The 27,533-nt window shown below is 43.2% G+C and overlaps 1 protein-coding gene across 1 annotated transcript in view; it reads left to right on the forward strand.

Moving 5' to 3' along the window:
* Positions 1-6,698: 6,698 nt before the first annotated feature.
* Positions 6,699-27,533, forward strand: part of LOC121181779 (voltage-dependent calcium channel subunit alpha-2/delta-4-like) — a 44,048-nt gene continuing 23,213 nt past the window's right edge. The window contains exons 1-27 of the mRNA XM_041037923.1: positions 6,699-6,799; positions 12,066-12,147; positions 13,910-14,026; positions 14,736-14,795; positions 16,076-16,238; positions 16,452-16,583; positions 16,828-16,888; positions 18,717-18,867; positions 19,037-19,111; positions 19,856-19,945; positions 20,081-20,194; positions 20,823-20,901; positions 21,049-21,182; positions 21,472-21,489; positions 22,032-22,109; positions 22,603-22,683; positions 22,802-22,876; positions 23,075-23,161; positions 23,502-23,573; positions 24,354-24,415; positions 25,056-25,123; positions 25,294-25,339; positions 25,586-25,683; positions 25,938-26,028; positions 26,289-26,381; positions 26,916-27,037; positions 27,177-27,245. Of these exons, the coding sequence (XP_040893857.1) occupies positions 6,699-6,799; positions 12,066-12,147; positions 13,910-14,026; positions 14,736-14,795; positions 16,076-16,238; positions 16,452-16,583; positions 16,828-16,888; positions 18,717-18,867; positions 19,037-19,111; positions 19,856-19,945; positions 20,081-20,194; positions 20,823-20,901; positions 21,049-21,182; positions 21,472-21,489; positions 22,032-22,109; positions 22,603-22,683; positions 22,802-22,876; positions 23,075-23,161; positions 23,502-23,573; positions 24,354-24,415; positions 25,056-25,123; positions 25,294-25,339; positions 25,586-25,683; positions 25,938-26,028; positions 26,289-26,381; positions 26,916-27,037; positions 27,177-27,245 (2,419 nt within the window). The remainder of the gene's footprint in view (positions 6,800-12,065; positions 12,148-13,909; positions 14,027-14,735; positions 14,796-16,075; positions 16,239-16,451; positions 16,584-16,827; positions 16,889-18,716; positions 18,868-19,036; positions 19,112-19,855; positions 19,946-20,080; positions 20,195-20,822; positions 20,902-21,048; positions 21,183-21,471; positions 21,490-22,031; positions 22,110-22,602; positions 22,684-22,801; positions 22,877-23,074; positions 23,162-23,501; positions 23,574-24,353; positions 24,416-25,055; positions 25,124-25,293; positions 25,340-25,585; positions 25,684-25,937; positions 26,029-26,288; positions 26,382-26,915; positions 27,038-27,176; positions 27,246-27,533) is intronic.

Raw genomic sequence — 27,533 nt, forward strand, 5'->3', positions numbered from 1 at the left:
ATCTTAGACTTAAATGTGCAGACATAACTGATGTGTAAGGGATCCATATCAAAAACCTTTATGTTTCTGTTAAAAAACAAACAAATATATAATATATATAATATATAATATATATAATATATATAATATATATATTATATATTATATATATAATATATAATAGGATACAACTTCTATTCTCTTATGCAGTCAGGCGGTTTGGGATGTCCAGCTCCACCTGAGGAACGGTCACAGACTTCCTTCCTTCGAGACAACAACACCTTGTATCACACCTGATAACAAAGAACTACAGTCTGAACATTTTCAGATTTTCAGAGGTTTTCTGCAGACTCTTTCTTTCTGAGCAGCAGTGAGGTGAAGTGACAGCTCCAGGTGGCGGCGCAGGGCTTCGGAGAGAGGACAAGAGGCAGAACAGCAACTGTTGGCCCGATGCCGGCAGATAAATAATAAACCGACTGTGAGCTGAGCGCTGCTCCTCAGGAAGAACAGAGAACAAGAAGTGAGGGCAGCAGTTTAAAACTCTGCACTTACGGTTTGGCACAGATCGATCAGGCCTGGATTCTTAATTAAACAGATGTCGCCGTGAATATTTCAACTTTTGAGCAACGGGATATGGATGCCAGTGATGTAATATGTGGAGGGAGAAGCCAGTCATTTGAGGAGCATGTGCTGAAGGCCAGAGACCGCAGCCATGTCACACAACTGCAGGAGTCCTGTACGCACGGAGAACTCGGGTTTTTATTTCCCTTCGCTCACTTTTGCTCTGTAAAACATGCTCTGTGTAGTTTTTATTTACCTTTTTGTTGTTTTTTTTAAAATCCAACCTCAACTGATGTCAATTGGAAACGATGAAAGACCACAATGCATTCTGGGTGAGAGCGTGTTGTAGAGTGGTGAAGTAGGAGGAGCAGATTCAGGCGTCCCTGCTCCTGAAAGTAAAAGTCCTCATGTTTCCATCGAACACATTTAAAAGTGCTCAGTGGAAACAGGTTTTCTCTCAGTTTCTCTGTATTAGCTTTTGTTCTCAAGGAATTTCTTCAATTTAATTTATTTTTCAACCTTCTCGCTCATTTTTTATTGCTCATGTTTTGTTGCTCATGTTTTTTTTTCTTTTAACTGATGTTTGTCGAACACTGCTCACTGCGTTGTGTCACTGTATGAAATGTGTCCTATAAATAAACTTGTCTCAACGTGACTCCCCAGCTATTTTTAACTAAAACCTCAGTAAAGCTCTGCGTGTGTGTGTGTGTGTGTGTGTGTGTGTGAGTGTGAGTGTGTGTGCAGGGTAAATCCAGTCAGGAACCAGTCTGGACAGGATGGAGTCCACAGTGAGACCGAGCTCATGTTTTACTCATCGTGCACGTTTACTCTAAATGTTTCCTCCTGTTTTATGTTGTGCACATCCACATGTTTAAGCATTTATATTTTAATATACAAATAATATAGTTTTTTTTCATGCTCCATCTTCTTTGATTAATGCGGTTGTCTCTGTGCTCATCTTGTGGCTTTGTTGATCCTCAGATTTTTTAATTTTGTTTTTAACCAAATTTCTGCAAAAAGTATTGATCTTCCCAAATATACTGATAACCCCCCAACATCTCCAGCTGCACTTTGTATTTCTGTAGCAGTAAACAAATTGAAACTCTCAGACGCCTTTTTTTTCAGGCAGTGTTGATTTCTTTGATGTAACATCCTGCAAAAACCAACCTTTTGAGCCTGGACAGTGCTGCTGATCTGCTGGCTGCAGTTACAACGAACGTTAACGTCTCTGAGTTTGGACAAAGTCTTTCCCGTAAAACGAGCCATCTGAGATTGACAGCGGCTGGTTTTGATGCTGTGACTCGACGACAGATCACGTGTTAGCGATATAAACGGCTTGACGCTCAAACGGTGACACGTTCCCTCTTAACAGGGCATCAGAGGGTGAAGCAGCTGGGTGACGTGCAGCCCAGGGGTGAGGGAGGCGGCTGTGGAGAGCTCGGGTGGTGGTGGTGGTGTTGTGGTGGCAGTTGTTCCCCCTCCTCCCACCACCTCACCCCCATCTCTCCAGATGCCCCACGTTGACAGAGGCCCCCGCCATCGGCCGCAGCAGGATGCTTGGCAGTGACGTGAGCTGTCGGTTCTCCCGGAGGCCGGAGTGTGCCAGGCGACAGCTGCAGGGCTCAGGGTCTCTACACATAACAACCCCCCCCAAAACACATCACCATTACCCCCCCCCCCCCTCAAAACCCTCCATCCACGCCAGGCCACGCGGGGCATCGTCCTCCTCAATACGACCATTGTTGTGCTCCAGGCCGACTAAGCCCTCCATATCAGAGGGATGAAACCACCCCCCCCACACACACACACACACAGAGCAGTGGTCATGAGTGTGGTGGTGTGTTAACACAAGGCCTAGGATGATGGACTGGACTTTGAAAGCTCAGCAGCTGTTTGCTGTGTAGAGACGCAGGACAGCAAATCCGCCGTTCAGACGACAGAAAACACTGCAGAGAAGAAGAAAACGTGTTTCCATTTACAGCGCGTTCTGCAGGTGGTCAGTTTGTTCGTGGGTTTTTGTGAATGAAGCTAAAATCGAACTCAGTCGACCACAGTTACATAACCTCAGTGTGAAACTGATCAGTATTTACTGAAAGTGAGAGCAGCACTTGTGTGTGTGGGAAGGACATTATATAACTGGCATGTAGCTATGGACACCACCTGACCTCTGACCCTGGGGTGGGTGTCAAGAGGAGCCCGATGACACTCGGCTCGGCAACCACCATGTCACGCTACGTGTTACACAACTCAGGTGTCACAGTTATGTGTGAGTGTTACTGCGGGGGGGGGGGGGGAGGGAGCAGTGTACTGAGCGCGTGCAGAGGCGTTTCTTCAGCCACAACCTGAGAGCGAGCTCTGACTTTATGCGTTATGAATTAACATGAAGATTAATTCTTCAGCTGGTGACGTTTCACCTCTCAGATGTGCTCATCCAATCAGGTGAGTTAACTCAAAACACCGTCTGCAACCGTATCTCGTCCACACCCATCACCAGATGACGTCCCCATTCCTATCAAATCAAATCAATCAAATTTATTTATAAAGCACATTTAAAGAAAAAAAAAACAGAATTGACCAAAGTGCTGTACAATAATATAACATACAAAATAAAATAGCAGAACATGGTTTAAAAAAAAAAAAAAACCATAATGGAGATGACTTAAAAAGAAAAAAAACTACCCCACAGGAAAACACAGACCAGGACAGTTCAAAAATATAAACAGTGAAAACTAAAATTCGAATTATAATGTAAATTAATATAAATTAAAACCATGAAGGAAACCTTAAGGCCTGAGGGTCCTACAGAGCTCTCAGTGGCTGTGTTGCTGTTTAAAGGCATTGATGAGCACAACATCAGGTCTGTGTGAAAAAATTGGTTGAGGTGACGTATTAGAGACGACTCAGAGATCTGGAAAAAGATGGTGGGTGGTATATAGAAATCTGTTTACCTTCCTGAGGAGAAAAATATTAAAGGATCATTTCATGCCCCCCCCCCAATCCAAAGTCAAACACTAACTGTGTGATTTACTCTCAGCTCTGACACTGAGACCATGCTGTTACCAGATCCTCCATGATACCCTGAGGACCTGGAACCCACCTCATCAGCATCTTATGACACACACACACACACACATTTCCACATTTCTGAGAAGTCTCAGTGAAGAATGTGCTGGTGTGAGGACTCGGTGGCTGGTCGAGGGACGACTGACACTGACAGTGGAGACGTTTTCTGAGTGTAAGGACATTTTGTTTGGTCCTCGCTGCTTCCTGTTTGAGGGTTAAAGCTTGGTTTTCAGATTAAAGGTTCAGGTGTGGTTTAGGTTTACAGGTGAAGTAAGTGTAAAAGTATAACCAGAACCGGCTCCAGCCATTTTGGTGCACTAGGTGAGATCATGGATTGGCGCCCCCCGCTCATAGCCTCAAGGCTACGCGCACACACAACCACCAGCGCCCCCTCCAACCACCAGCGCCCCCTCCAACCACCAGCGCCCCCTCCAAGCGGTTTCCCATAGGCGACCGCTTATATGGCCTATGCCAAGAGCCGGCTCTGAGTATAAGCGTGTGTGTGCAGCTGCAGATTAGTTGTATGTTACACCTTTTAACACTAGAGGGAGCTGCTGATTCATTATTCTTCAGACTTTCTCCACAGACTGTTCTGTGTTTCTATAAGGAGCAGCAGCATGTGTCCTTTTTTATTTTATACATTTTTTTTTTAATTCTTTTAAGCAAAATAATCTCAAAGAATCACACAATTGTTGCTTTGGATTTGACTTTAGTTCTTTGTCACTTAATAATTTTAACTATAGCAAACTCTTGTGAAGTGCAGAGCAGATAACCAGTGTCATTCATTAACATTAGGGCAGTGTGGTTGTGATAATGCAGTGAAGGATCGGATCCTCTCTGACGCTCTGGTCTATTGATCACTCTGTGGTTATTCTTGTGACTCTGATCAATAATGAATGAGCTGTGAAAGCGCTGCCAGCAGACCTTCACTTTGACTTCACAGTGATTTCTGCGTCTGAACACCTGACGACTTCTGTCTCAGTGATTTCCACACGAGTGAGAATAAAGTATGAGGAGCAGATGTGGATTTCTGACAGCTGCTGTGATAAGATGAAGGTCAGGGCTTTCAATTACTAATAACTTCCACAGCTTCCTATAACTTTCCAAGTCACGGCTCTCATGTGGAAGGTAGGGTGGTTGACAGGGTTTGAGAGGCTGAACCGACGCCTCAGTCTGACTGTAAGTGGCTTTAAATTTCCGATACTCTGAATATGAGTAGGTCAAACTATTTAGGACTTTTAAAGTAAACAATCACATATTTGACACTAAATCAATATAAAGATGTGATGTGATATGTTTCCCCCCAAAAAAACACTCCCCTGATTATTTTCTCTTCATGCCACCTTTTACATCCTGGGGCCAAAAGGACTCAGGTCCCTAAATACTGAGCGAGGTACAAGACTGAGTCATTATGGCTGTTTGACATCAGCAAATATATTTTCAATTAAAGTTGGTGTTTGGCTAAAAAAAAAAAAAAAAAAACATTTTCCCACATACTTTATGTTTAAAATTAAACTTTAAAAAAGGATCACAGCAGCAGCTGCACATGTGAAGGACATATGAGTGGCAGATATCAGAGACTTTCCTGAGGAGCCGTGTTTCACTCTGTCCTTTGCTCTTTTGGTACATTCCTGTTAGTCTAACAGACTAAGTCCAAACAGACTGAGTCCCATTAACACGCAGCCTGGGTCTGGATACGTTATCTGGACGACATCTGATTTGTGTGTTATTAATGAGTGATCACCTTATTTCAGTTCTGCCCAGTTGTCTTCCAAATAAAGAAAAGAAGCCATTGTTGACTGTTAGTGGGGAAACAAACCGCAGCTTCCTGTGTCAAAGAGGAGGAGGAGGAGGATACTGAGATGATGGTGAACTGTAATTGGTGAGCAGCTTTGCTTCTAATTGGGTTTTTATCAGATTAGATTTAAAGTCCTGGATGATCTGATCCCGAGTGTCGACTGAAGCCTGTGAGTGTGTTTGTGTGATTTAGCCTCATAACATGAAGTTGTGGTTCTGTGGTGGTTGTTTTCCATAGTTAACACACGTCAGTTATCGGATGTCATCCTGCCGCTGCCCCTGAGCCAGGCACTGACCTGAGACCTGCTGGTCCTCAAACACAGGACGAATCCCCCCACAGGCTCAATGAAGTGTAATTTATATGAACACAGAAGTGTGTGTGTGATTCATCTGTGTGTGTGTGTGTGCATCATGTCACCATTGGCCGGCCTCTCTCTCTCTCTCTCTCTCTCTCTCTCTCTCTCTCTCTCTCTCTCTCTCTTTCAGCAGCCAAACTGAACCTCAGGGTTCTCTCTCTTCCGGCTGCTCTGATTGGTCAAAGGAGAGTCTGTCTCCAGAAATCACTCTAATCCTCTTAGATAAAACAGAGCCCCCGTCCAATCCCCTGCTCCAATCCCTCCTCTCCCTCCCCCCTCCCCTCTCTCTCTGCCCTCTCTCTCTCTCCATGGGGAAGAGGAGTTTTTAATCCAAGTGGATTACTCTGCAAATTGGGCGACAGTGGAGTCGAGAGGCTGCAAAATCTGCTGCTGGCTGCCGGCTGCCGGCTTTGTATCTTCCTAAATATCTGCAAAGTGGAGACACTAACCCACTTATTATTGGTCCTGGTTTTATGAGAAGAAACTTTGAAGAACCTGGAAAAACCTGGAAGAACCTCGAGCAGGTGCAGAGGAAACTTCTTTCAGTCATGTTTTTCCTGCAGCCTCTAAAAAAGACCAGTTTTCCTCTTTAAGGACAAGTTTCTTCGTCCTCTGGCACCAGACGTAGATTTTTCCTTCCCAGTTGTTGGCCCTGGAGAACGGTAAAGTCATTAAAAATCATCTGGAAGTTTCCCTGAAGATAATGAGAAGATGCTGGCAGCAGATCGGGTTTATCGAGACATGACGAAGAGAAGTCAGGTTCAAAAACCTGATGCTGTGAACATCATCGTCTGCTCACTTTAGCCAACATGAGGAAACCGTTTCCTACAAACTCCTCATGATCCTCCTGAACTTTCAGAGCTGATCCCAGTTTGTGAAACTGCCCCCAAAAACTTTCGAGTCCGATCTGTGAGGAGCTTGGTGTGCGGGGTAGGAAGCAGGATGGAGGGCAGGACGCCAGGATTCATGAAGCTCCTGAGGATCCTGGGATTTTTCTGCTTGTGGATTACAGCTCAGGCTCAGATGAAGATCCCACCGGAGACGTAAGTGTCCTTCTTCACTTCTTCTCCTGGATCTCAGCTTCCTCTGTCGTCCACCTGCTGTGAGAAAATGATTATCACATGTACGATCGCACACATGGACGATCACACACTGAGTTGTGTAACTGATTCAGCCCCTTAATATGTAGGTCTCTCCTTTAAGGACTTTAATCTTTAAAGGGTATTTTGTTCTCTGTGGGTTTGGACAGTGTTTGTACGACTGACCCAGGTCAGCGCAGTTTAAAAGGTGAAATGTCAGTAAACTCTGGAGGTGGAGTCGTCCCACTGCTCTGAAGGCAGACTACAGGAACTAATAATGTACAAATATGGATACTGTATTGTACACATCATTACTGGAGCTAGAGATCTTTGTCTCTATGAATAACACATTTAAGAACATGTTGACACGGTTTCTGTCTGATTTCTGTCCTATGTCTCCCTGCAGTTGTTGGTCCATGACCATTATCTCAGTGTGGAAAAACTATGGTGTGGTCTGTGAACAGTCTCATTAATGGGACCTTCACAGAGCAGTGGGTTTGAAAGCAGAAGCTTCTGCTGTTGATGATGTGCTTTTGAGCAGAGCATTGTACTGAGCACTCTCCCAGTGTCAGTGTGTCAGTGTGTCTGATAGAAATCAGTCCTGGTTGGATTAAACAGAGCTTCACAAAGCAAACTCCCAGAGTGCACTCTGTTTTCATGAGGATCCTGAGGGAATATGTTTGTGTCGACAGGCGGCAGTTTTCCCTCAGGGCTCTCTGAAATCCGCTTTCCTCTGTCTCTGTCTCTGTGCACAGAGATTATTCCAGGTGCTCTGGTCACAACTGCTTTCACTCGTCTCACATCTGCTGTCTCGTTTAAAATTTCACATTAATCAGCACATCTAAATGTCTGTGTGTCTAACTGTGTCTAACTTTAACCTACTGCAAACCTAATTCCAACCTTAACCCCAACTCAGAGTCTTCAAACTGCCCTCAGAGGAGGACACAACCAGACAAAATGTCCTCACTTTGGACATCTAAAACTTCAACTGACCAGTGGCAGCTTGTCTCCTTGTCGATAGGTGGCGCTGAGTTCTTTGTCTGTTAAGTTGCATTGTTGTAGTTACTAATGCTAACAGCCACATTAGCATGAACATGTCAGAATCCCTGCAGCTGCAGTCCTGCACCGCTGCAGCTTCCTGGAGGACACACTCTCCCTCCTCCATCACCATCTGTGGGCCAGCATGGCTCACTGGCTTCCGGCCACACCCCGTCAGCCCGGTCACCTTCTACCCTGACCCACATTCGCTATCCTGACTGACCGCTGCAGGCGTGGACAGAGGCCACCACGTCACCTGGTTTCAGACGCACCTAAACCCCTGAAAACCAGATGAGACTGTGTCTGCGACTCTGAAATAACGCTGTCATTAAGTATGACTAAATTTTAATTTGGAATTTAACTGGTTTCAGTTTTTGTTGGTGCGGAATTTAAACCCTGATCAGGACCTCGAATGTTTCCAACATTACTGCCAATTCTCTGACCTACAAACTTCAAATGCCTAAAACGGCCTATGTTCATGTTTACCTGACCAGGACCTCCAGCAGCTGTGTGAAGGTCCAAACCAGGTGTACAGACTGATCAAACCTGAACCATATGGGGAAATTATCTTTTCATGTAAATCATCCTTAATCATCCTAAACTAAGATCAGGCAACGTCCTTCATGCTGTTTTTGTAACTTTCACTTCTCCAGCTGTCATCTGTGACACAGCTTTGTAGTTTCTCTTGGTTTGGTTGGTTGTTTGTTGTATCTTTTTTGCTGCGTCACTATCTGGACTTCTGACTGTTTGACCTTTGGTTGTGACTTCTAAAATGAGACGATGGCTGTGTTCTGTCTGTCATTGTGTCCAGGTTGGCTTTAATCTGTTGGACAGATCAGCCTCAGCACCGAAGATCAGCTGATCAGATTGTGGATGTGATCTTGATGGAGGATTTATTTTTGGGGGCATTTTTGGTTGGAATTGGTGACAGATGTGCAGGTTCATGTGATGCACCTCTGGCCAAAGAGTCATCAGGAGACCTGGGAGTCTGGATTTCCACTTTATGGTCTGATAGAAGTTCATTTACAGCAAAAGTTGTAAGCACTAAAAGTAAAATGTGGATCCTTTGAAAAATAATGTCAAGAGTATTTTTTATTTATCGAGTAACGTCATACAGAGTTGTGTCTCTGAGTCTTCATGTGATTCCAGGCTCTGTGGGGACCAGACCTCCTGCTGCAGGATGAATCTGGGACGATCAGACGTCTCCTGATGTTTCATATATCTGTTCATGTGTTGAATGAAGATTTAAACAGAACTATTGAAGTTGTTTTGCATGTTAAAGTTCAGTGTGTTGAAGATCGTGATTTGATGTTTGAAGCTAAAAATCCTGAGACAAAAGACTAAACAGTGAATGTGTGGAGCTGAAGGCTGCAGAGAGGGATTTGGATTGTTGCTTCAGGGTGAACAGTGGATCGTACAGATCCTTCTGAAACTGAAAGGCTTCAGGTTTGATCCCCCAGCAGCCGACGAGTCTTTGCATCAGATCTGTGTCCGCAGACTGACTCAGTCACTGTGTTGATCTGGTGATCAGCATCTGGCACGTCCGGCTTGAAAAGCTCAGTGTTTTTGCTAAAAGAAAAAAAAGCAAAGACTTTCCTCAGTATTTTCAGTGCAGTGGGTCCTGCTGCAGGATATAACATAATAACACAAGTTCTTACTTCTTCGTGTTGGACAGTAAATAAATAGTTAAACAAGAAAAAAAAGAAGATTTGTAAGTTGTTTTGGTGACTTTGGCAGATTTAAGCTGGTCGGCCATTGCTGAGTCTCTTTTCTCTTTGCTGATTGCCTTTAGTGTCAGAGAGACTAAACAGTTAATGTGAATAAAAGTTTCTTAATACTTACTGAATCTGGGTATTTTTATTCCACCGTGCTCTTAAACTCTAAATCCTGTTCCCACTGCGAGCTGAATGACAGCAGCTCTGGTTCATTTGAACACGGCTGAAATCAGAGCTTATTTACATTTAGATAATAGTATCATCATCAAGTTTTTTTCCTTTCACTATTTCTTGATGTTTCATTGATTAAACAATTAATGGGGGTCAATCAGGAAAATGATCAGCAGATTAATCAATCATGAAAATAATTATTATACTTAGCTGCAGCCAATGAGTCTATGCTTAAGCTCATGAAAGCTGTTAAAACCCCACAATGTATTTTTAAACATACACACAGTCTGTGTGTGTGTGTGTGTGTGTGCACTGAACACAGAGGATTAATGTCCAGAACAGATGGACCAATAAACTCCTCCGTTCTTCAACAAATGCTGAGTAAACACACAGACACACACACACACACACACACACAGTCACTCACAGAGGGTGTGTGTGAGGTTGTGTGTGTGTGTATGTGTGGTTCTGGGCGTCTGTGCTTGACTTCACGCTGTCTTCATCCTGTACGTGTAATTATTTATTAATTATTTATTCAGATCATTTCTTCTCATTCAGTCAAAGAGGAAACAACAGTAACTTGTCTTTGTTTTGACTCACACACTCGGCTGTGCAGTTACACACTCGTGTTTTAATTAGAAATATAAAGCGGTGTAGGAGCGCAGAGCTGGTGCTGGGATGGGAGCAGTGTAGGCTCGACTGAGTGGGAAAGTGTTAGAAGATCATTTTCACGTTAGTTCCAGTTGTTTCGTTGGGATTTCTCTGCACATTCGGCCGCACAGAGGTGTCAGAGGTTTCAGAGTTTAGACGACATCAGGAAACGAAACGCTGCAATAGAATGATGATTATTTCAGTGTTTTCACGACATTTGCCAATACTTGAACTTTTGCTGGTTTTCCTAAAATAGATCTGAGCTCCCTCTGGCTCCGCTGCAATTCACACACTGCCGACAGTGTTGTGTTGTGTTGTGTTGTGTTGCGTTGTATGGTGTTGCATCATTGTGTTATTGTGAGTTTGTGCTGAGCAAACACCTACAGCTCTCTGCTGTGACCCAGATGAAGAACAGATTATCTAAATCTCTTTCATCACCGTCATGTGTAACGGCCTTTTCCTGCCGTAACTCGCTGCTCCTGCACAGCGTTGCCACGGCAACAGACAGCCAAAATCGCAGGGACGCGTCCACACACACACACTGTTTGCATCCAGTACTCTGTGTATACAAGAGCTTCACTCACAGTTTATTGTGGCAGTGCTACTATTACCAGAACCCAGCTGATACAGGATCCTCTGCTGGTGTTGATTAAGAGAAAAATTAGATGAGGACATTTCAATTAGTTTGATAATTAATTCATCATATAAGTCATTTTTTAAACAAAACATTTTCTGTTTCCATCCACTGGCACATTCATGTCTGCTGGTTTTCTCTGCTTTCTGTGAAAGTAAAATAAATAACTTGAAATATAAAATCTAATCTAATCAACAAAACAAGTAAGCTGGAGACATTTTATTATATTGTAGAAATTGTTGCTGTTTCGTTGTTGAACCTGCCTCTTTGTGCAGTTTCATGGTGAGAAAAAGTTTATTTTCCAAAAGGAGAAACTTCAAACCTCAAAGGATTTGATCCGTTGAGGTTCAGACAGTTCAGAGTCTGTGAAGCTGTGAAGGATTTTGAAACTCTTCCTGTTTCCGTTTGTTCTCTTCACCTCCGGTTTTCACATCATGTGTTTGTCTCTTCATCTGTGTCCTGCTTCTCTGTCCTTTCTGTATTTACCTTTTCTCTCTGGCTGTGCGGGGGTGGTGGGTTGTGCGTTGTCGGGGTAATTGTGTAGAATTCGTAGCAGCAGAATTGTTGTATTTTTGTTTTTTTATTAAAACACAATCACAGAAGGTGTGAGAGTCCAAATGTCAGAAAGTATTATCGGCTTAAAAATGGGAGCGCTATATTGTTACAGCATAATATTGTTAGATTATTATTATTGCTGCTGCATAAACGAGTAAGCAGCATTTTACAGTTGCAGTGAAAGTTGACGTTTGACCAATGCCAATACATCAGATTTTATAAAGTGAAAAATCTGCAAAATATCTAATAACTGAAGTTGTCAAATAAATGTTGTGGGTTAAAAAGTTGAGTATTTGCCTCAGAAATGTGGAGGAGTAGCAGGTACTTTCCTCCACTGAATTTACTGTTTACGCTTTGCTTCCTCGTTGTCTCATTCTTGCGCTCGTCCTCTGCTGTCTTGTGTTTACGTGTTGATCGTCTCCACAGATGATGATGATGATGATGATTTTCCTTCGTGTTCTTTCAGGGTGCAGCAGTGGGCGTCCGTGTTCTCTGCTCAACTTCGAGAATTCACCACCAAATACTCCGGCTCTCTGCTGCTGCAGAAGGTAAACGACGTCAGCATCGGGTTCATTCATTCATTCATGTTCGACTCATTCTGGAAGTGTTTTGGAAAAGAAAAGTGTGTAGTTCATCCTTCAGGCCTGATTTTCATTTCTCATCGAGGGTTTCTGTCAACATGTCAGCGAGCATCATTCAGGAAGGGACGCGAACTTGTTTGGTGGGTTAAGCAGGGTTTATATCCCCTCCAAACGGCATGTCACACAGCCTCTGAAACCTCCCCCCCCCCCCCCCCCACAGCTTTGTGACGTGGGATTATGGGGGTCTTTGTCCAACCATTTCTGCAGCTTTCCAAAACAAGCCATCAGACAGCCACACCCTCTTCACGCTGTGATTGGTCGACTGTGTGCAGGTGAGAAAGGAGCCAGGCGTTGAGCTTCTCTCTCGTTTGTGTCACTGTTCACAGCGCTATAAATGTTACACCCATCAGTTTGATCTGTTTCTGGCTTCTGTGGGACTCTGGTCTCTGTGGCCCTGTTCAGACCGGATGTGTCTCAGGTGACTTGATCACAAATGAGCAAGTGTGCGTGTACCCAAGATGCATTGAGGATGCGTTTGAGATCTGATCACTCGGACCACATGAGTGTGAACGTGAATGTGTCCTGAACCACGCTGAAGGACCGCACCGTCGCCCCGACGTCCTCTGCGTGAAGACGTACGTGCTCATTCGTGTGCGTCAAACATCATGGGCGAGCTGGTTTGACTGGAAAATGACGAGGGACAGATCCAGTCTGTGTTGTTTAGATTTCTTCTTCTCCTTTAGAAATGAAAGCAGGATCACTGTTTTGGATTCGAGTCACTATGAGGCTGCGAATGATGACGAACCTGATACTGAACCTCGAGAGACAGAGAGTAACAGTGAGTGTGTTTAAATGGGCATGTGTTTGTGTTTGTGTTTGTCTGTGTGTGTGAGCGAGTGTGCGTCTCACACACACACACACAGACACACACACAGGGATCATGGTAATGCCCAGATTGAGGACCGAGCCCTCTTTACCGGCGTTAGGATTTGTGGCCTGTTCTGATTTTAGACATTCATCCATTTATCTGTCAGATTTAGATTTATCAGATGCAGTCGGCAGTTTTTCTGCTTTCAAACACACAAACCACCTCTTGTAGTTAGAACACACAACCCCACAACATGCCGTCTTGTATATTGGGACAGAATACAGGTCTTACATCTCAAGCACAGCTTAGAAATCCTCCTGAAAAAAACCACACAAGTCTGGTTTGAAGTTTCACGTGTTGAGTTTTCTGTATGAATGGATACCGAGCAGAGACAGGGCTCATCCACTGAGGTTACACAAATGTTTGGCTCTGCTCATGCATGTGCTCCAGTAAGTGGGTTGCTTGGACTAATTGGAATTAGTGAATGACTTAATCGAGTGATTCAGGGTGTAAATAAACTGACTGGGCCGTCCCTCCTCGCTCTCAGCTGGCTGATCCACCTTGAGCTTCTTGATCCAGAGAAAGTGACCTGATTAAAGAACCTTGCTGAAAAAAAAAACACACACACACACACAGAGAACGACTGTGCAAGCATCCTGAAATGAAGATCAAGTCAGTCTCACTGGATCAGATTATTTAATGCTCACTCTGAACAACAGGCAGTATATATTATATTATCTCTATGTGTGTGTGTGTAATAACATCAAAGACACAAATGTGATACTGATTGATTATAATGTACCTTTGTTCACCCCTGGAATCTACAACGTGCAGATGCTCCGAGTTTTTGTTTCCTTTCAGAAACTGAAGGACGTCGAGTCCATCGTCAAGATCGTGGAGCTGGAAGGAGCCGACCTGGTGAAGGATTATTCCGATGAAATTGAGCGAATGTTGGGAAGCAAGATGAAGTCAGTGAAGGTGAGGATGAAGTTGGCTGCTGCCTAAAACCGAGCTTTTATATCTCTGTTTGTTTACGCATTAAACAAACCAGATAAGGTGAGTTAATCAGTGAGCGTCACATGTTTATTTTTAAGCTTTGGACAGAGTCAGGCCAGCGGTTTCCCCCTGTTTCCAGTCTTTATGCTAAGCTAAGCTAAGCTAATCGCCTCCTGGCACCAGTTTTGTACATAACAGACAGACGTGAGAATGAAATCTTGTGTAAAATCTGAGGGATGGAAGAAAGAAACTGCTACTACAGAAAATACTTTTTTTTCATTCATCTTTGCTAATTTTTTTTAAAATACTGGGTTGTTTTACCTCATCAGGCCTCTAAACATTATTCAAATGAAACAATTTAACAACATTACAACTGAAAAATCGCTTTGGTTTTACAGTTTACAGCTCGTGTAAACCAAAACCTGTTATGACGAGAGTTCAACATTTCATTTTTTATTTTTTAACAATCCAAAAAGGTTGGGATCTACTGCATTAATGGATGTTAACAGTCAGAGAGAGCAACTTGTAGTGGATTATCCCTCACATGGTACACACACACACACACTTTATAATTCTCCCCAAAAACACTTGTTTGTGTGACGCTTGTGCATGTGTGTGTGTGTACGTGCGTGTGCGTGTTTGTGTGTGTGGTTTGCTCTGTTGGACGAACTTTTATTTCCTCTTGTCTCAGAGGTTGGCCGAGTCGGCAGAAGACGCTGACCTGTACCACGACTTCAACGCTACATTAGAGGTTTGTCTTCTTTTGTCCTAAAGGACCATTAAAGACCAATAATCCACCCCAATCATCACACTTCTGCCAGTCAAACTCACCTGTTCTCTAAGCTGGAGGCTAACATTAGCATGCAGACTGTGTGTGGATCAGAGGTAACAGCAGGCCCGTCTGCACTGGACCCTGCAGCAGATTGAAGCCTTAAAGCTTCAGCTGACACCTGAAATTAGATTAGTTCAAACTTCACTGATCCTGTGAGGAAACTGGGTCGACACCACAGCAAAGACTCTACATACAGAAAATAAATACTGTGGCACAATAAGTTCACATGAGCAGCAGGAAAGTGTGAAATAAAGAGTAAAAAGACGTGGACAGCTGCAGCAAAGCTTATTCAGTGTTTCCACTGGTTGGAGGCTCTTTAATCAGTAAATCAGACGATCAGTTGTGTCTCTTGCTTAATAAACAACTTCGCTGGGACATTATCAAATACATTTTGTCAACACTGTTGATCCTGAGTTGTTGTATTTCTGGTACAACTCCTGCTGTACGTGACCTGTACAGATCTCAGGTACCACAGGGTGAAGCAAAAGTCACATGCAAAGAGAAGAGGTGGAAAATATAAATTAACAGAGGTGAAATACTTTTCACTCATTAATAAAAAAACTGTTTACATTCATTTTTTGGAGAGCATTAACTGATATTTACAGATTCAAAATCAGACTCCACACACGTTTTTAATTAATATTCCTATGATAATGCCCTGATATGTCGTTAGAATGTGTTCATCTGAATGAATCAGTGGATCTTTTTGTTTGCTGATGTAAATGCTTTGATTTGATGAGTTAGTTCGTCTGCTCAGTGCAGCCCAGACCCATATATTCTCAGCTGCTACTAGAAATTTGGTCAGTGCTGATGTTTGTACAGCGTCATTGGCTCATTGGAGCTGATTAATAGGAAATGTGAAATGGAACATTTTACATAAAATGTCAAGAATTCAGTGTATTTTCTGCATCAAAGTGTTACTTAAATAAATGTATGTTTTCATAATTGTAGGCAGATTTATTTTACAGAGCAGAGTTTACAGAGGTCAAATTGACTGCAGCATGTTTCACTTCACAAACATTGAGAAAATCTGTTTTCAGAGCAGACTTTTCCAATAAAACAGCAACAAACGCCCGTTTGTAAGAATAAAAACTGAACAATCCTCAAATAAAAAAAAAAAAAAACAAATTCTGTAAACCTGGAAAAAAAGTTCAATCATTTTCAGTCCATCTTCATGTCGTCCTCCTGTGTCCTCTCAGTTTGATTACTACAACTCCATGCTGATCAACACGATGGACGAGGACGGAAACTACGTGGAACTGGGCGGAGAGTTTCCACTGGAAGAGAACGAACATTTCAACAACCTGCTGGTGAACACGCAGCAGAGCGACATCCAGATTCCAACCAACGTCTACAACAAAGGTCAGAGGTCACCCTTCATATATGAAGCTTATAGGGTTTTTTCTAAACCTATATTTGTTTACATTTTTGACAAATTGACTCCAATAAAAGCTCCGTTAGCCGGATGTAGAGACAGTTACAGAAGTTATAAGGAGCATCTTTTATTTCTGACTTGTAAGTGGATTTCTGGATGTTATGTGTATTATATCTGTACTTTATGTCTTCTGTGTGCAGATCCTAACATCCTCAATGCTATCTACAACTCAGAGGCGTTAAACGACGTCTTCATCAGTAACTTCCAGAAGGATCCCACACTCACCTGGCAGTTCTTCGGCAGCTCCACCGGCTTCTTCAGGATCTACCCGGGTGGGTTCATGTTAAAGTTTAATGTCCGGGAGAGCAGGTTATATGTTGTTATCAGTACTGATGCACTTTTACTTAAATAAAAGTTTGAATGCTGGAGCTTTACTTATAATGTATTTCTAGAATATGGTACTTCTATAATTAAATGATCTGAATACTTCATCACCAGTTACTATGTTCAGAAACTTGAATGAACCGAGCTTGACTGAACTGACTCCATGTTTTTCTCCATGTTTCATGCTGTCAGGTATTAAATGGACTCCAGACTCCAACGGTGTGGCAGCGTTTGACTGCAGGAACAGGAACTGGTGAGTTCAGTACTTTACTATATGAGAGACGGTGGTTATGGTTACGAGGATCCAGTGTTCGGCAGTGAAGTTGGTTTCAGAACACACTCAGGGTCTGAAGCAGCCACATGCAGAAACAAGTCAAACTTTTCATACACTCGACCTGTAGCCTCACTTCCTCTCTAAGAGGTTTTGCTACAATTATAAAGTCATGCTAACGTCTACTTTACCAGAGAGAGACAACTGTCATTATTCACACAACCACAGCAGGTCACTGCTCCAGAACCTGCATATTTAAACACCCAGTTCTTGTTGTGCTGGAGTCAATCGGAGCTGGCAGAGACTCAGATCAGTTCTATTTGATGACCCATTCAGACCCATTGAATTAACTTTGTTTACTGATGTGGATTATATTAAATACTTAACTGGTTTGCTGTAAACACTGGGACAGATGGGTTCCTCAGCTTAGCCTGTTAATAAAGGTGTCAACCCACCAGCAGCAGGGAGACAGGCACATCACGTCCAGTAATGAAGGAGGTTTGAAGCAAACTAGAGACTGGGACTTTTATCTGTTCACAGATGCTACAAGAGACAGCTACAGTTTATTTTACCGTCTTCATTCTGCTTCTCAGGGCTCACGGCGCAGCTTATCCATCTTCAGTTTGAGCTTTACAGGCATGAAGTCATTCCTCTTCAAACACACAGTGTTTGTTATTCCGTCGATTCTTATCACGTTAAAATCGACAAAAAAACTTTCTCTCTGAAAGTGAATCAGTCACAAATGTTTTTTCAAACTCAAAAATTACTTCAATCTCAAAAATGAGCATCAAGCAGAGGCATAACTTCATCTGACTTCACTGGTCTGATGTGAAATGCAGCGATACTGTGCTGTAAGTCATTATTATTATATGTTATTATGTCCACCCGCTCTGTATTTCCCATAGAACAACAGAAAACATCACGACAGACTCAGCGAGACAGGACCTTAAAAACCTGTGTAATGCTGAGTTTCACTCCGTCTGAGTTTCAGTCGTAGCCCTGGCTGTGTGTGTCGGCTGAGCAGCAGCCAGCCTGAGTCCTGATCCTCTGGAAAAGACGATAAGCTGCTCCTTAGCCGGGTCACTGAAGCCCACATGGCACCATATGCGACTGTTCATGCATTTCTAAATAATACCAGAGCTGCATATGTCCCTGAACGCCTCGTCACGCTGCATTACTGCAGCTGAGCTGCCAAAGCTGCTGCATGCTGGGAGACGGAAACAGATACTCAGAGTGACAGGAGAGTTTCTGATTGTAAAGGTTTGTTTGTATTTGTAAACAGCTGAATATGTCCTGTGATAGGAAGGATTGGTCCTGAAATAAATAACAGCTGTAAATATCAGACACGTCCGCGTGAAAAGAACAGTGACACGTTTTTCGTTGTTCCCTCTGTCAGCATTTCATTTCAAATCATTGGATTTAAAATTCAGTTATAAATATGAGGTTCAAATTTTAAAATACGTATTATTGTATTATATTGTTTGTATTCTAATATTTTTTTAAACTACGGAGTCATAATCCAGCTGCTCCACATCTGCTTTTTAGAAACACAGAAATTAACTGGTCTGGTTTAATACAGAAAACGTTCAGTGACTTCAGACACAACCAGTTTATTTACATTTAACCACAAGCTCCATGGTCTCTGGTGTCACAGTCCTGAACTTTCCGTGTCCCCCCATCCATCAGAACCACCACCTCTAGTGGACAGGGTTGTTTTTGGGGACCAGATATTTTCGGTAGAGGTCCAGATTTGGCCTGAAATGGATCATTCTGTACTAAGATTAAATAGCAAGTGTCTTCCTGTGTGCAGGTACATCCAGGCAGCCACATCTCCAAAGGACATCATCATCATGGTGGACATCAGTGGCAGCATGAAGGGGCTGAAGATGACCATCGCCAAACACACCATCAACACCATCCTGGACACACTGGGAGAGAACGACTTTGTCAACGTCATCGCTGTGAGGACGCACACATAAACACACACATAAGCGTAAAGAGACATTTGACCAAGAAATAGCCAGTGTTAAGTTACTGGGAGTATGTGTTCCTGCCTGTGAAGGCTGTGGGACGGTTACTGGTCCAGGGATTTGAACCTGCCTCTCCCTGTGTGTCTCTTCCTGTCCGCAGTACACTGACTATGTTCGTTACGTGGAGCCGTGCTTCAGAGGAACTCTGGTCCAGGCTGACTTGGACAACAGAGAGGTAAGACCATTATCTGCTTCATGGAGGCTTAAAGAGCTGAGGAGGCGTCTTAGCAGCCATTACACAAACACACCACACACATACACACAAACACACACACACACAACGCCCCAGGTTGACTTGGTGGTTTCTGATGTCGCTCCAAGAAGTAGGCTAAGAGGTTGATGTGATGATGACGCTGAGGGTATTCCTCTGTGTGTGTGTGTGTGTGTGCGTGCGTGGCCTTGTAAGAATTAGAATCAGAAAAACTTTATTAATCCCCGTAAGGAAATTCTTTTATTGTTTGTGACATCCGAAAACCAGTATACTTGTTGGGTCTTGTTCAGCCTTGTGGGAACCAAAATGCTGGTCCTCATGACCCCTGTTACCTTGGAAACTAATTTAATTAGTACTAACCATCAGTAATAAGATAATAAGATACAGTCTGACTCGGCTTGCATGATGAGCGTCACCTGTTTTATTACCTGCAGATCCAGTCTGAATAGATCCTGTGAGCCTGAATCTTGCCAGAGTACAAGCTCATGTTTTTCATTGTTTATATATGAAACAGTTTCATTCAGCCACAACTGCTGATTATTTTCTCAGTTAATTGATGAATTGTTTTGTCTATGAATTGTCAAAAAAATGTGAAAAAGTACTGATCACAGTTTCCCTGAGCTAAGTCCAGAGTCACTAGTACATTAGTATAATTACTCATTTCTGATCTGCTGTTGTAAGAAACGTCTTTCGCTCTTTCTCTGTCAGCACTTCAAGCTGCTGGTGGAGGAGCTGCATGTTAAAGGAGAAGCAAAGATCAAGAACGCCATGAAGGAAGCCTTCAAAATCCTCAATGAGGTTTGTGCCCCCTCAGTGCCCTCTGGGGTCAGAGGTCAGCTCTCGTGTTTAAGAAAAGCACATTCATCCATGTGTAAAACTGGTGTTTGGAGTTGTTGGTCTGTATAAACTGTCAGTGTGTGCGTTTGTGTGCAGGCGAGGGCGAACGGTCAGGGCAGCATGTGTAACCAGGCCATCATGCTGATCACAGACGGAGCCATGGAGGACTTTGAGTCTGTGTTCGAGGAGTTCAACTGGCCTGAACGCAGGGTGAGGACGTGTGTGTGTGAGTGTGTGTGTGTGTGTGTGTGTGTGTGTGTGTGTGCGCTCCCGCCACCTCCTCCTCCTTTACACTCAGCTAATGTAACCACAGAATGCAGCCTCTCAGCCTGCAGCTGTTTCCCTCAGTTCGTGTTCATACTAAAACAATGGTTCACATCTGTCAGAGAAAGATCAGCTGTGCTCAGTCAGACACGCAGCCTCCATCCAGTCACAGAGTAGATGGGTCCTCTGCAGGTGGACCCATCAAGTACACAACATTACAACTTCACAACCTGAAACAATACTAACTCATCAGCCAGAAATAACCTCCACAAAGCCGGCATGTGTCATATGTGAATGCAGCTGTGCATGTGCATACACACGCTGATGGTCACACACCATCAGGAATTATCCACTCTTCTCACTGTTCTGTAAAAACGTATCACGATAAAAGTAAACAAACATTACAGAAGGTCAACAAACAATAGAATCTGCACCACTCTGATGAATTAATGTGCCGTTCTGAGTCTTAAATTGATCATATTGATCAAAATATTCAACACTAGAATGAAGCAACAAAACATGTGAGAAACATGCAACACACATGTGGTGTAAACAGGTGTGTTTCTCTGTTCAGGTGCGAGTCTTCACCTATCTGATTGGCAGAGAGATGACCTTTGCTCAAAACACCAAGTGGATTGCCTGCAACAATAAAGGTCAGCAGTCTCTCTGTGTGTGTGTGTGTGTGTGTGTGTGTGTGTGTGTGTGTGTGTGTGTGTGTGTGTGTGTGTGTGTGTGTGTGTGTGTGTTCACCTGTTTTCATACATGCATATAATGATGTACATTTGTGTGTGTTTGCTCAGGTTACTACACACACATCTCCACGCTGGCCGACGTGCAGGAGAACGTCATGGAGTACCTGCATGTGCTCAGCCGACCAATGGTGATCAACCACGACCATGACATCATCTGGACTGAGGCCTACATGGACACCGTGGTGAGCCGAACCAGCCAATCAGAGAGCTGAAAGGAGCAGTTCATCAATTATAGCAGAGATATCAAATATCTCAATATATCAAAAAAGTGATGCATGCTGGGAACAAGAAAATGATATAAGTCTTCATTCTGGGGTGAACTGCTCCTTTAATTCATCATACTGTACGGTGGTCATCGTCTTCATCATCATCATCATCATTACTTCACTTTCATCTGTGTCTGCTTCCTCCTTTTGTCTCGGCTCATTCTCCCATAATCCTCTGGGGCCTTTCCCTCCATCGCACCGGCAGCTTCCCAACACCAAGGAGGTAAAACAGCAGAAGAAGAAGTTGTAGTTTAAGATAAACAGTCAGGGTTTCTGCAGGAGTTCGTACGTAGAGCGAGACGGTTCTCAACCGGTTTGACTGCAGACAGAGAAAAATCTTTGTGGACGCTGATATTATTGACACTGATTTTGGCTTCACATCCTCGTACACTGAAAACTGTCACACTGACACTCGCATGGTAAAACACGGCTTTGAAGACGTAACTTATGTTATTTGACCTCCCTCAGTGTCCTGACCCTCAGGTTGAGAACCACCGGTCTAGACTGTAGTGATTGTAGTACATTTACCACAGGGTATTTTTAAATTCACTCAGAACTGCAGCGGTCCTACGATGCCACCTGGAGTTTAATCTCAGAGCAGCAGCGTCTCCACAAACAAGATTATATTTGTCTGCAGACGACAGAGAATATCCTCTATACTGTTTTTTTCACTGTCACTGTGGAGAGTTAATTCTGTGTTCACCAACATTTTAAATCTTTCCATGGATCCATCTCTTATCTTGGACGTGTATGTTTTTTTTTCAGCTCTTCACGACCAAGGCTCAGAGTCTGCTGCTGATGACCTCTGTGGCCATGCCGGTCTTCAGCAAGAAGAAGGAGACGGTCAGTGATCCTCTGTGGCTTAGAGCCAAGCAGCAAACATCAGCATGCAAACACACTCACCTTAGAGTTTGCTAAACTAAAGCAGTATTTAGCTCAAAGCACCACTGAGTACAGCAGGAAGTGAACGCATCACCGTTCATAACACCGTGACGCTCGGTGCTGAGTCCAGCTGTCTTCACTGAGTCTGTTGCTGGTTTAAGCAGGTACATTCAGTTCAGGACAGAACTAAGCTGATACAAGCAACGATACAAGCGCTGTTCTCATTCAGAACAGACTCATCACACTATGATTGCTGTTGTGGGTTTTGCTCTTCTCTCTACTCTGTGTTGTGACTGAGCTGAGAACTTTGCTTCACTGCTCTTGAATTAACAGTCAGCTCAGTTTGAAGACTCAGTGTTACATGCACTGATCACCTCTGCTTCATAGTCTTTCACTCTGTATAATAAAGCAGGATTATAACGCTGAGCTTTGACCCTGTGTCCTGTCTCTCCAGCTGTCCCATGGGATCCTGCTGGGTGTGGTGGGCTCTGACGTCCCGCTGATGGAGGTGATGAAGCTGGCGCCCAGATACATGGTGAGCTCAGACCTGTTTGGCTGTGTAGAGCATTTGTTCTTGGAAATGTTTGTTTGATCCAGTGTGAGATTTCAGACACAAAAACAGCTGGAACAGTGTGTTTCTTTCTCCTCCTCAGCTGGGAGCACATGGCTATGCCTTCCTCATCACCAACAACGGTTACATCCTGGCTCACCCTGACCTTCGACCTCTGGTGAGTCCTGCCTCTGCACTGCAGGTTTCAATCACGCTATAGACCAAATTTAGCTCAGGAGCCCGGCAGCAGCAGCTCTGATTTACTAGATCTATATTTAAAGTATTACAGCAGATGCACTGAAGGGCACATTAAGGGGAAAAGGTATTAAGTATTTATAAGGACAGTTATACAGTATTTCACTCCTCTGTCCTACAGTACAAAGATGGAAAGAAACTGAAGCCGAAGCCAAACTACAACAGTGTGGATCTGTCTGAGGTGGAGTGGGAAGATACAGATGAGACGGTAAACACACACACACACACAGATACACAAATATTGCCAGATGAATCTCAAATAGCAAAATCTGAGAGTGAAGAGTGAATTATCGGTGTATCGGAGTCAAACCCTTCACTTTCTGTAATTTAATTTTAGAGTCTGAGAAGAAGAAACTTTGGGCATCATCGTCTTTTAAAATTGTTACTACTCACATTTCTCTAAACCAGGTTCACCTTTTCAAAACTCTCCACGCAGTCAGTACCACAGCAGTCAGAGTGGACGGAGCTGTGGATCACTTTTTGTTGCTCTGATAGACAATAAAAAGATCCAGAGGAAGAAACTAATGTGACTCTTCTTTTACGTCCAGCTGAGAACGGCCATGGTGAGAGGAGAGACTGGCAGCATCAGCCTGAGCATCAGAGCATCTGTGGACAAAGGGGTGAGGAACCCATTAGTTCATGTGGCGATGGTTTCTTTATATAACAAGTCATTTTCATGGAGGTGTGCGTCTTGTTTGTATCACAAACAGTGTTGGTTTTCACACCTGTGTGAGTTTAACATATGTCAGGCTGAACACTGGGGAAACTCTGAGAAGGAAGTTTCACTTTTTGAGACTTTTTAAAATGAAAAAAATCAACCATGGTGCTCCAGAATCATCTTTTATCATTTACTGACAAAGCAGTGAACAGCTTTTATTTCATGTATACAACTACTGAAATAAAATACTGTAACAAGTGCATAGACACACCTGTAGTTTCCCTCCAGCCCTTTAGGGGGCAGTAATGCGCCTGTAACGCTGAATACCAACTGCTTGATTCCAGGAAGAAGGACGTGCTCTTATTGGCCTTCATTTTGTTGGCAGCAGTTGTGTGTGAACAGTTAGTTATGGTGTGTGGTGTTAGTTAACCATAGCAGCTGCTCAGTTAACCATTACTGTCACATGAGTTTGTCACAGTAGTTACTGTAGCTAATGAAGATGTTAATATCTCCATCAGTAGGTTCACTAAATGAGCTTATGCGCTAGCTTCCCTTAGCTAGCTCACTTTTGGGGTCAAACTCCAGCTCAGACAAACATCAGCTCGTGGATCCACAAGACTGATCTGATCACAGGCTGCTCGTTTGTCGCTCTCTGATTTGTGTTGTGTAGCTGAAAGTGTTAAAGACTCCACAGTGACAAAGAACGAGGGCAGTGATTTCAACCTGTTTCTCTTCTCTTCAGAAACGACCTCTGTACCTGGTCAATGACTACTTCTACACAAACATTGATGAGACACCTTTCAGGTAAACCAGCTTTTCTTTCTCCAACCCATTTTTAAACTTTGCAAGTTAAGTTTACCGGGTTGAAGTTTTTCCTTTGACTGTCCTGTAAAGTCACCTGCTAAATGAGAACACAGGCCCGTCATGAACCCTGGTGCATCGTTCAGCACAGGTTTGAAATTCATTGGCTCATTTCCTCCTGTTGTTGATGTTTCACACCAGCTGATGATATGACACCCACATTGTTCAAAAAATAAATATGGTGAGGAATGTTCATGCTGTTTTCTGCTGCTGTAGTGGGAAAGTTTTATTTTCCATTTGCACAGTAACTCGTGAAAACATCAGCAGAAACGTTTACACAAAAAGCAAAAAAACAAGATCAGTATGTTACAATATGTAAAAAATATTGGCTGCTATATTCATGTATTATCATATATTATCAGATTTTTGTTGCTGTCAAATATCAGTATCAGTCTCGTCCCTCAAAAATATCAAACTCTAACGCCACCTTTTGACAGTGAATTTGACCAACAGGAAACTAAATGGAAACGTGCCCAAAGCCTCAGTGTTTTTCTTCTCATTGTTGACATGTGCAGATGTATCTGTGTGATTTAACCACCAGAGGGCAGCTTGTTACACTCACCTCCTCCCTGTGTCTCTGCAGCTTCGGCATGGTGCTGACGAAGGGTCACGGGAAGCTGATGTTTGTGGGAAATGTGTCTGTGGAGGAAGGTAAGATTTCCCACAATCCCCTGCATGAATAGCATTTGATTTATTCAGTTGTTTTGCTCAGGACCAGTTAACAGATGATGTAAATTCAATTGCCCTGCAGCAAAACAGCTTTTTACACTGAGTCTCTGTTTCCATTTGAACTAACTTTATTGTTTTACCTTCCTCTGCAGGGCTGCACGACCTCACCTCCCCAGACCTGAGCATCGCCTCAGAGTGGTACGTCTATAACCTCAAAACACCAGTTTGAATCAAGAACTGATATTTATCACATCAGATTTCATCAGGCTGCGGCAATTTAACTTTTAATAAGTTTATTTGTGCAGAGGACACAGATGAAAGGATCAGAAATTCCATTGTTTTTCTTGTCATTTTTTACCAGAACTCTGCGTAAACACCGAACTGAAATGAAAACTCCCAGCAGTGCATCTGTTTATCCTGGTTTAATAAACCTCTTTTCTTCAGGACTTACTGTGAGACCGACATCGACCCTGCACACAGAAAATTCACGCAGCTTCAGGCGGCCATCCGCTACCTGTTAGGGAAGGAGCCCGACCTTGAGTGTAGGTTTTTCACGCTAAAGTTCTTTTTTAAAATCAAACTAAAAATAATAAACCCAGACAATAGTTATTTTATAGGTTTCCATACCTTTATGTCAGCTCTAATAATGAATTGTTAATTTATACACGTTCACAGAATTCTTGTTGTGGTTTACGCAGTATTTCAGAGATTTCTTTGTTTTTGACATGACAATGCTTGAGAAGTTCTGAGTGTTCCTGATTTTACCTTTATTTGACCGAACGTGTCCGTCATGCAGGTGATGAGGTGCTGCTGCAGCAGACGCTGTTTGACGCCGTGGTCACGGCTCCTGTGGAGGCCTACTGGAACGCCCTGATGCTCAACGACAGGTGAGACGTGAAACATCCAGGTTTTATATTTGTCATCTTTAAATGTTGCAGATCAACCTTAACTTGAAAACAGAATTTGATAAATTAACGTGGAGAACATCCAGATTTCCCGTTTTCTATTTTAACTGTGAACATTTCAGACCTGTGGAGCTCTGAGCTATCTCTCAATCTGCAGGTTTTTACTCTTCTTACTGTGAGAGAGGCACCACCTGCTTTCATACACACAAGCTTCATCTTGTGTTTGTGTTTGGGCTCTGCAGGGTGGAGCCAGGGGTGGAGACGGCTTTCCTCGGTACTCGTTCCGGCCTGATGAGGATCATGAGATACGCAGGAGTGGAGACCAGAGTGGCAAAGTAAGTTCATAACGTTCATTACACAGAGAAAGATCCTCAGTCTGCTGAACATCTGGCTGATTATTCAGTCATGTTGGACAGAGACATGATGAACCCGTGGGGTATACTGTTTTAATACTTTTTTTATTATTATGATGCAGGAAGAGTTTACTGAGCTCTGCTTCACATTCAGACACTCAGCACTTTATCTGCAGCTGCTTCAGTCCAGAGCTTCATGTTTTCAAATGTCCTTTGTGTCATTGTCCACAGAGCCCTCATATAATTATTAATTGTCATTCGCTAACAGACAGTAGACATTACACAAGTGTCTCTGGCTGGAGTGAAACCTGGGATGTTGCAGTTACATGGTCATTGTCTTAAACCCCTTGGCACCGGGGGGACATCCAACTGTGGACTCCTACGGCTACATTGGGAGCTGTGCTGTGCACCTGTCTGTCTGTCTGTCTGTCTGTGACTATAACCTGGAGTTTTACCTCAGGTTTACTGTAGTTTTCAAAGTAAAATGTTGCCTGAAGTTAAAATTCCACTCAACAGAAAGTTCCTGACTCCGGCTGATAAAGACAACCTGTTTACCATCGATCACTTCCCTCTGTGGTACCGCCTGGCTGTGGAAAACACTCCCGGAAGCTTCTACTACTATCCCATCAACGACAAAGGTGAGAAGGACAACCATCTCTTCAGCCTTCAGTATTTATTTCTGTTTTATTAAGTGTTGTATGAACAACAAACATCGTCCTTATCGTCTCTCTAATCAGCTGATCTTCAGTAATGTTGAGGTAAATTGTGTCTCGACAGGAGTGAAGTACATCATAGCAACAACATCAGTGACTGTGTCGTCTGAAGGAAGGACGGCCATGGCAGGAGGTGAGTTTCACTGCTGCGGCTCTCACTCAGAACGTTCAGCTGCAGTATTTACTTCATCTCGTGGGCCTCGTGGGACATTTGCAATATGTCACGGCACATTTGCATTATCGATTCTGCTTATTGATTCTGTTGTTTAATATTTGCTTTATTGGCCCACTTTTCGTCATCTGACCTAACACAGTCCACCGGGATTGTGAAAAGTCGTAAAAAGGGTCTCCTCAAAAGAAAAGGAAAACTTGAAAAGGAAAATTATCGTCTCACAATTGTTAAGTTAAGTTAATTTAGATT

Source organism: Toxotes jaculatrix, chromosome 5 (genome assembly GCF_017976425.1).
Source record: "Toxotes jaculatrix isolate fToxJac2 chromosome 5, fToxJac2.pri, whole genome shotgun sequence".
In the NCBI taxonomy this organism is placed as follows: Eukaryota; Metazoa; Chordata; class Actinopteri; family Toxotidae; genus Toxotes; species Toxotes jaculatrix.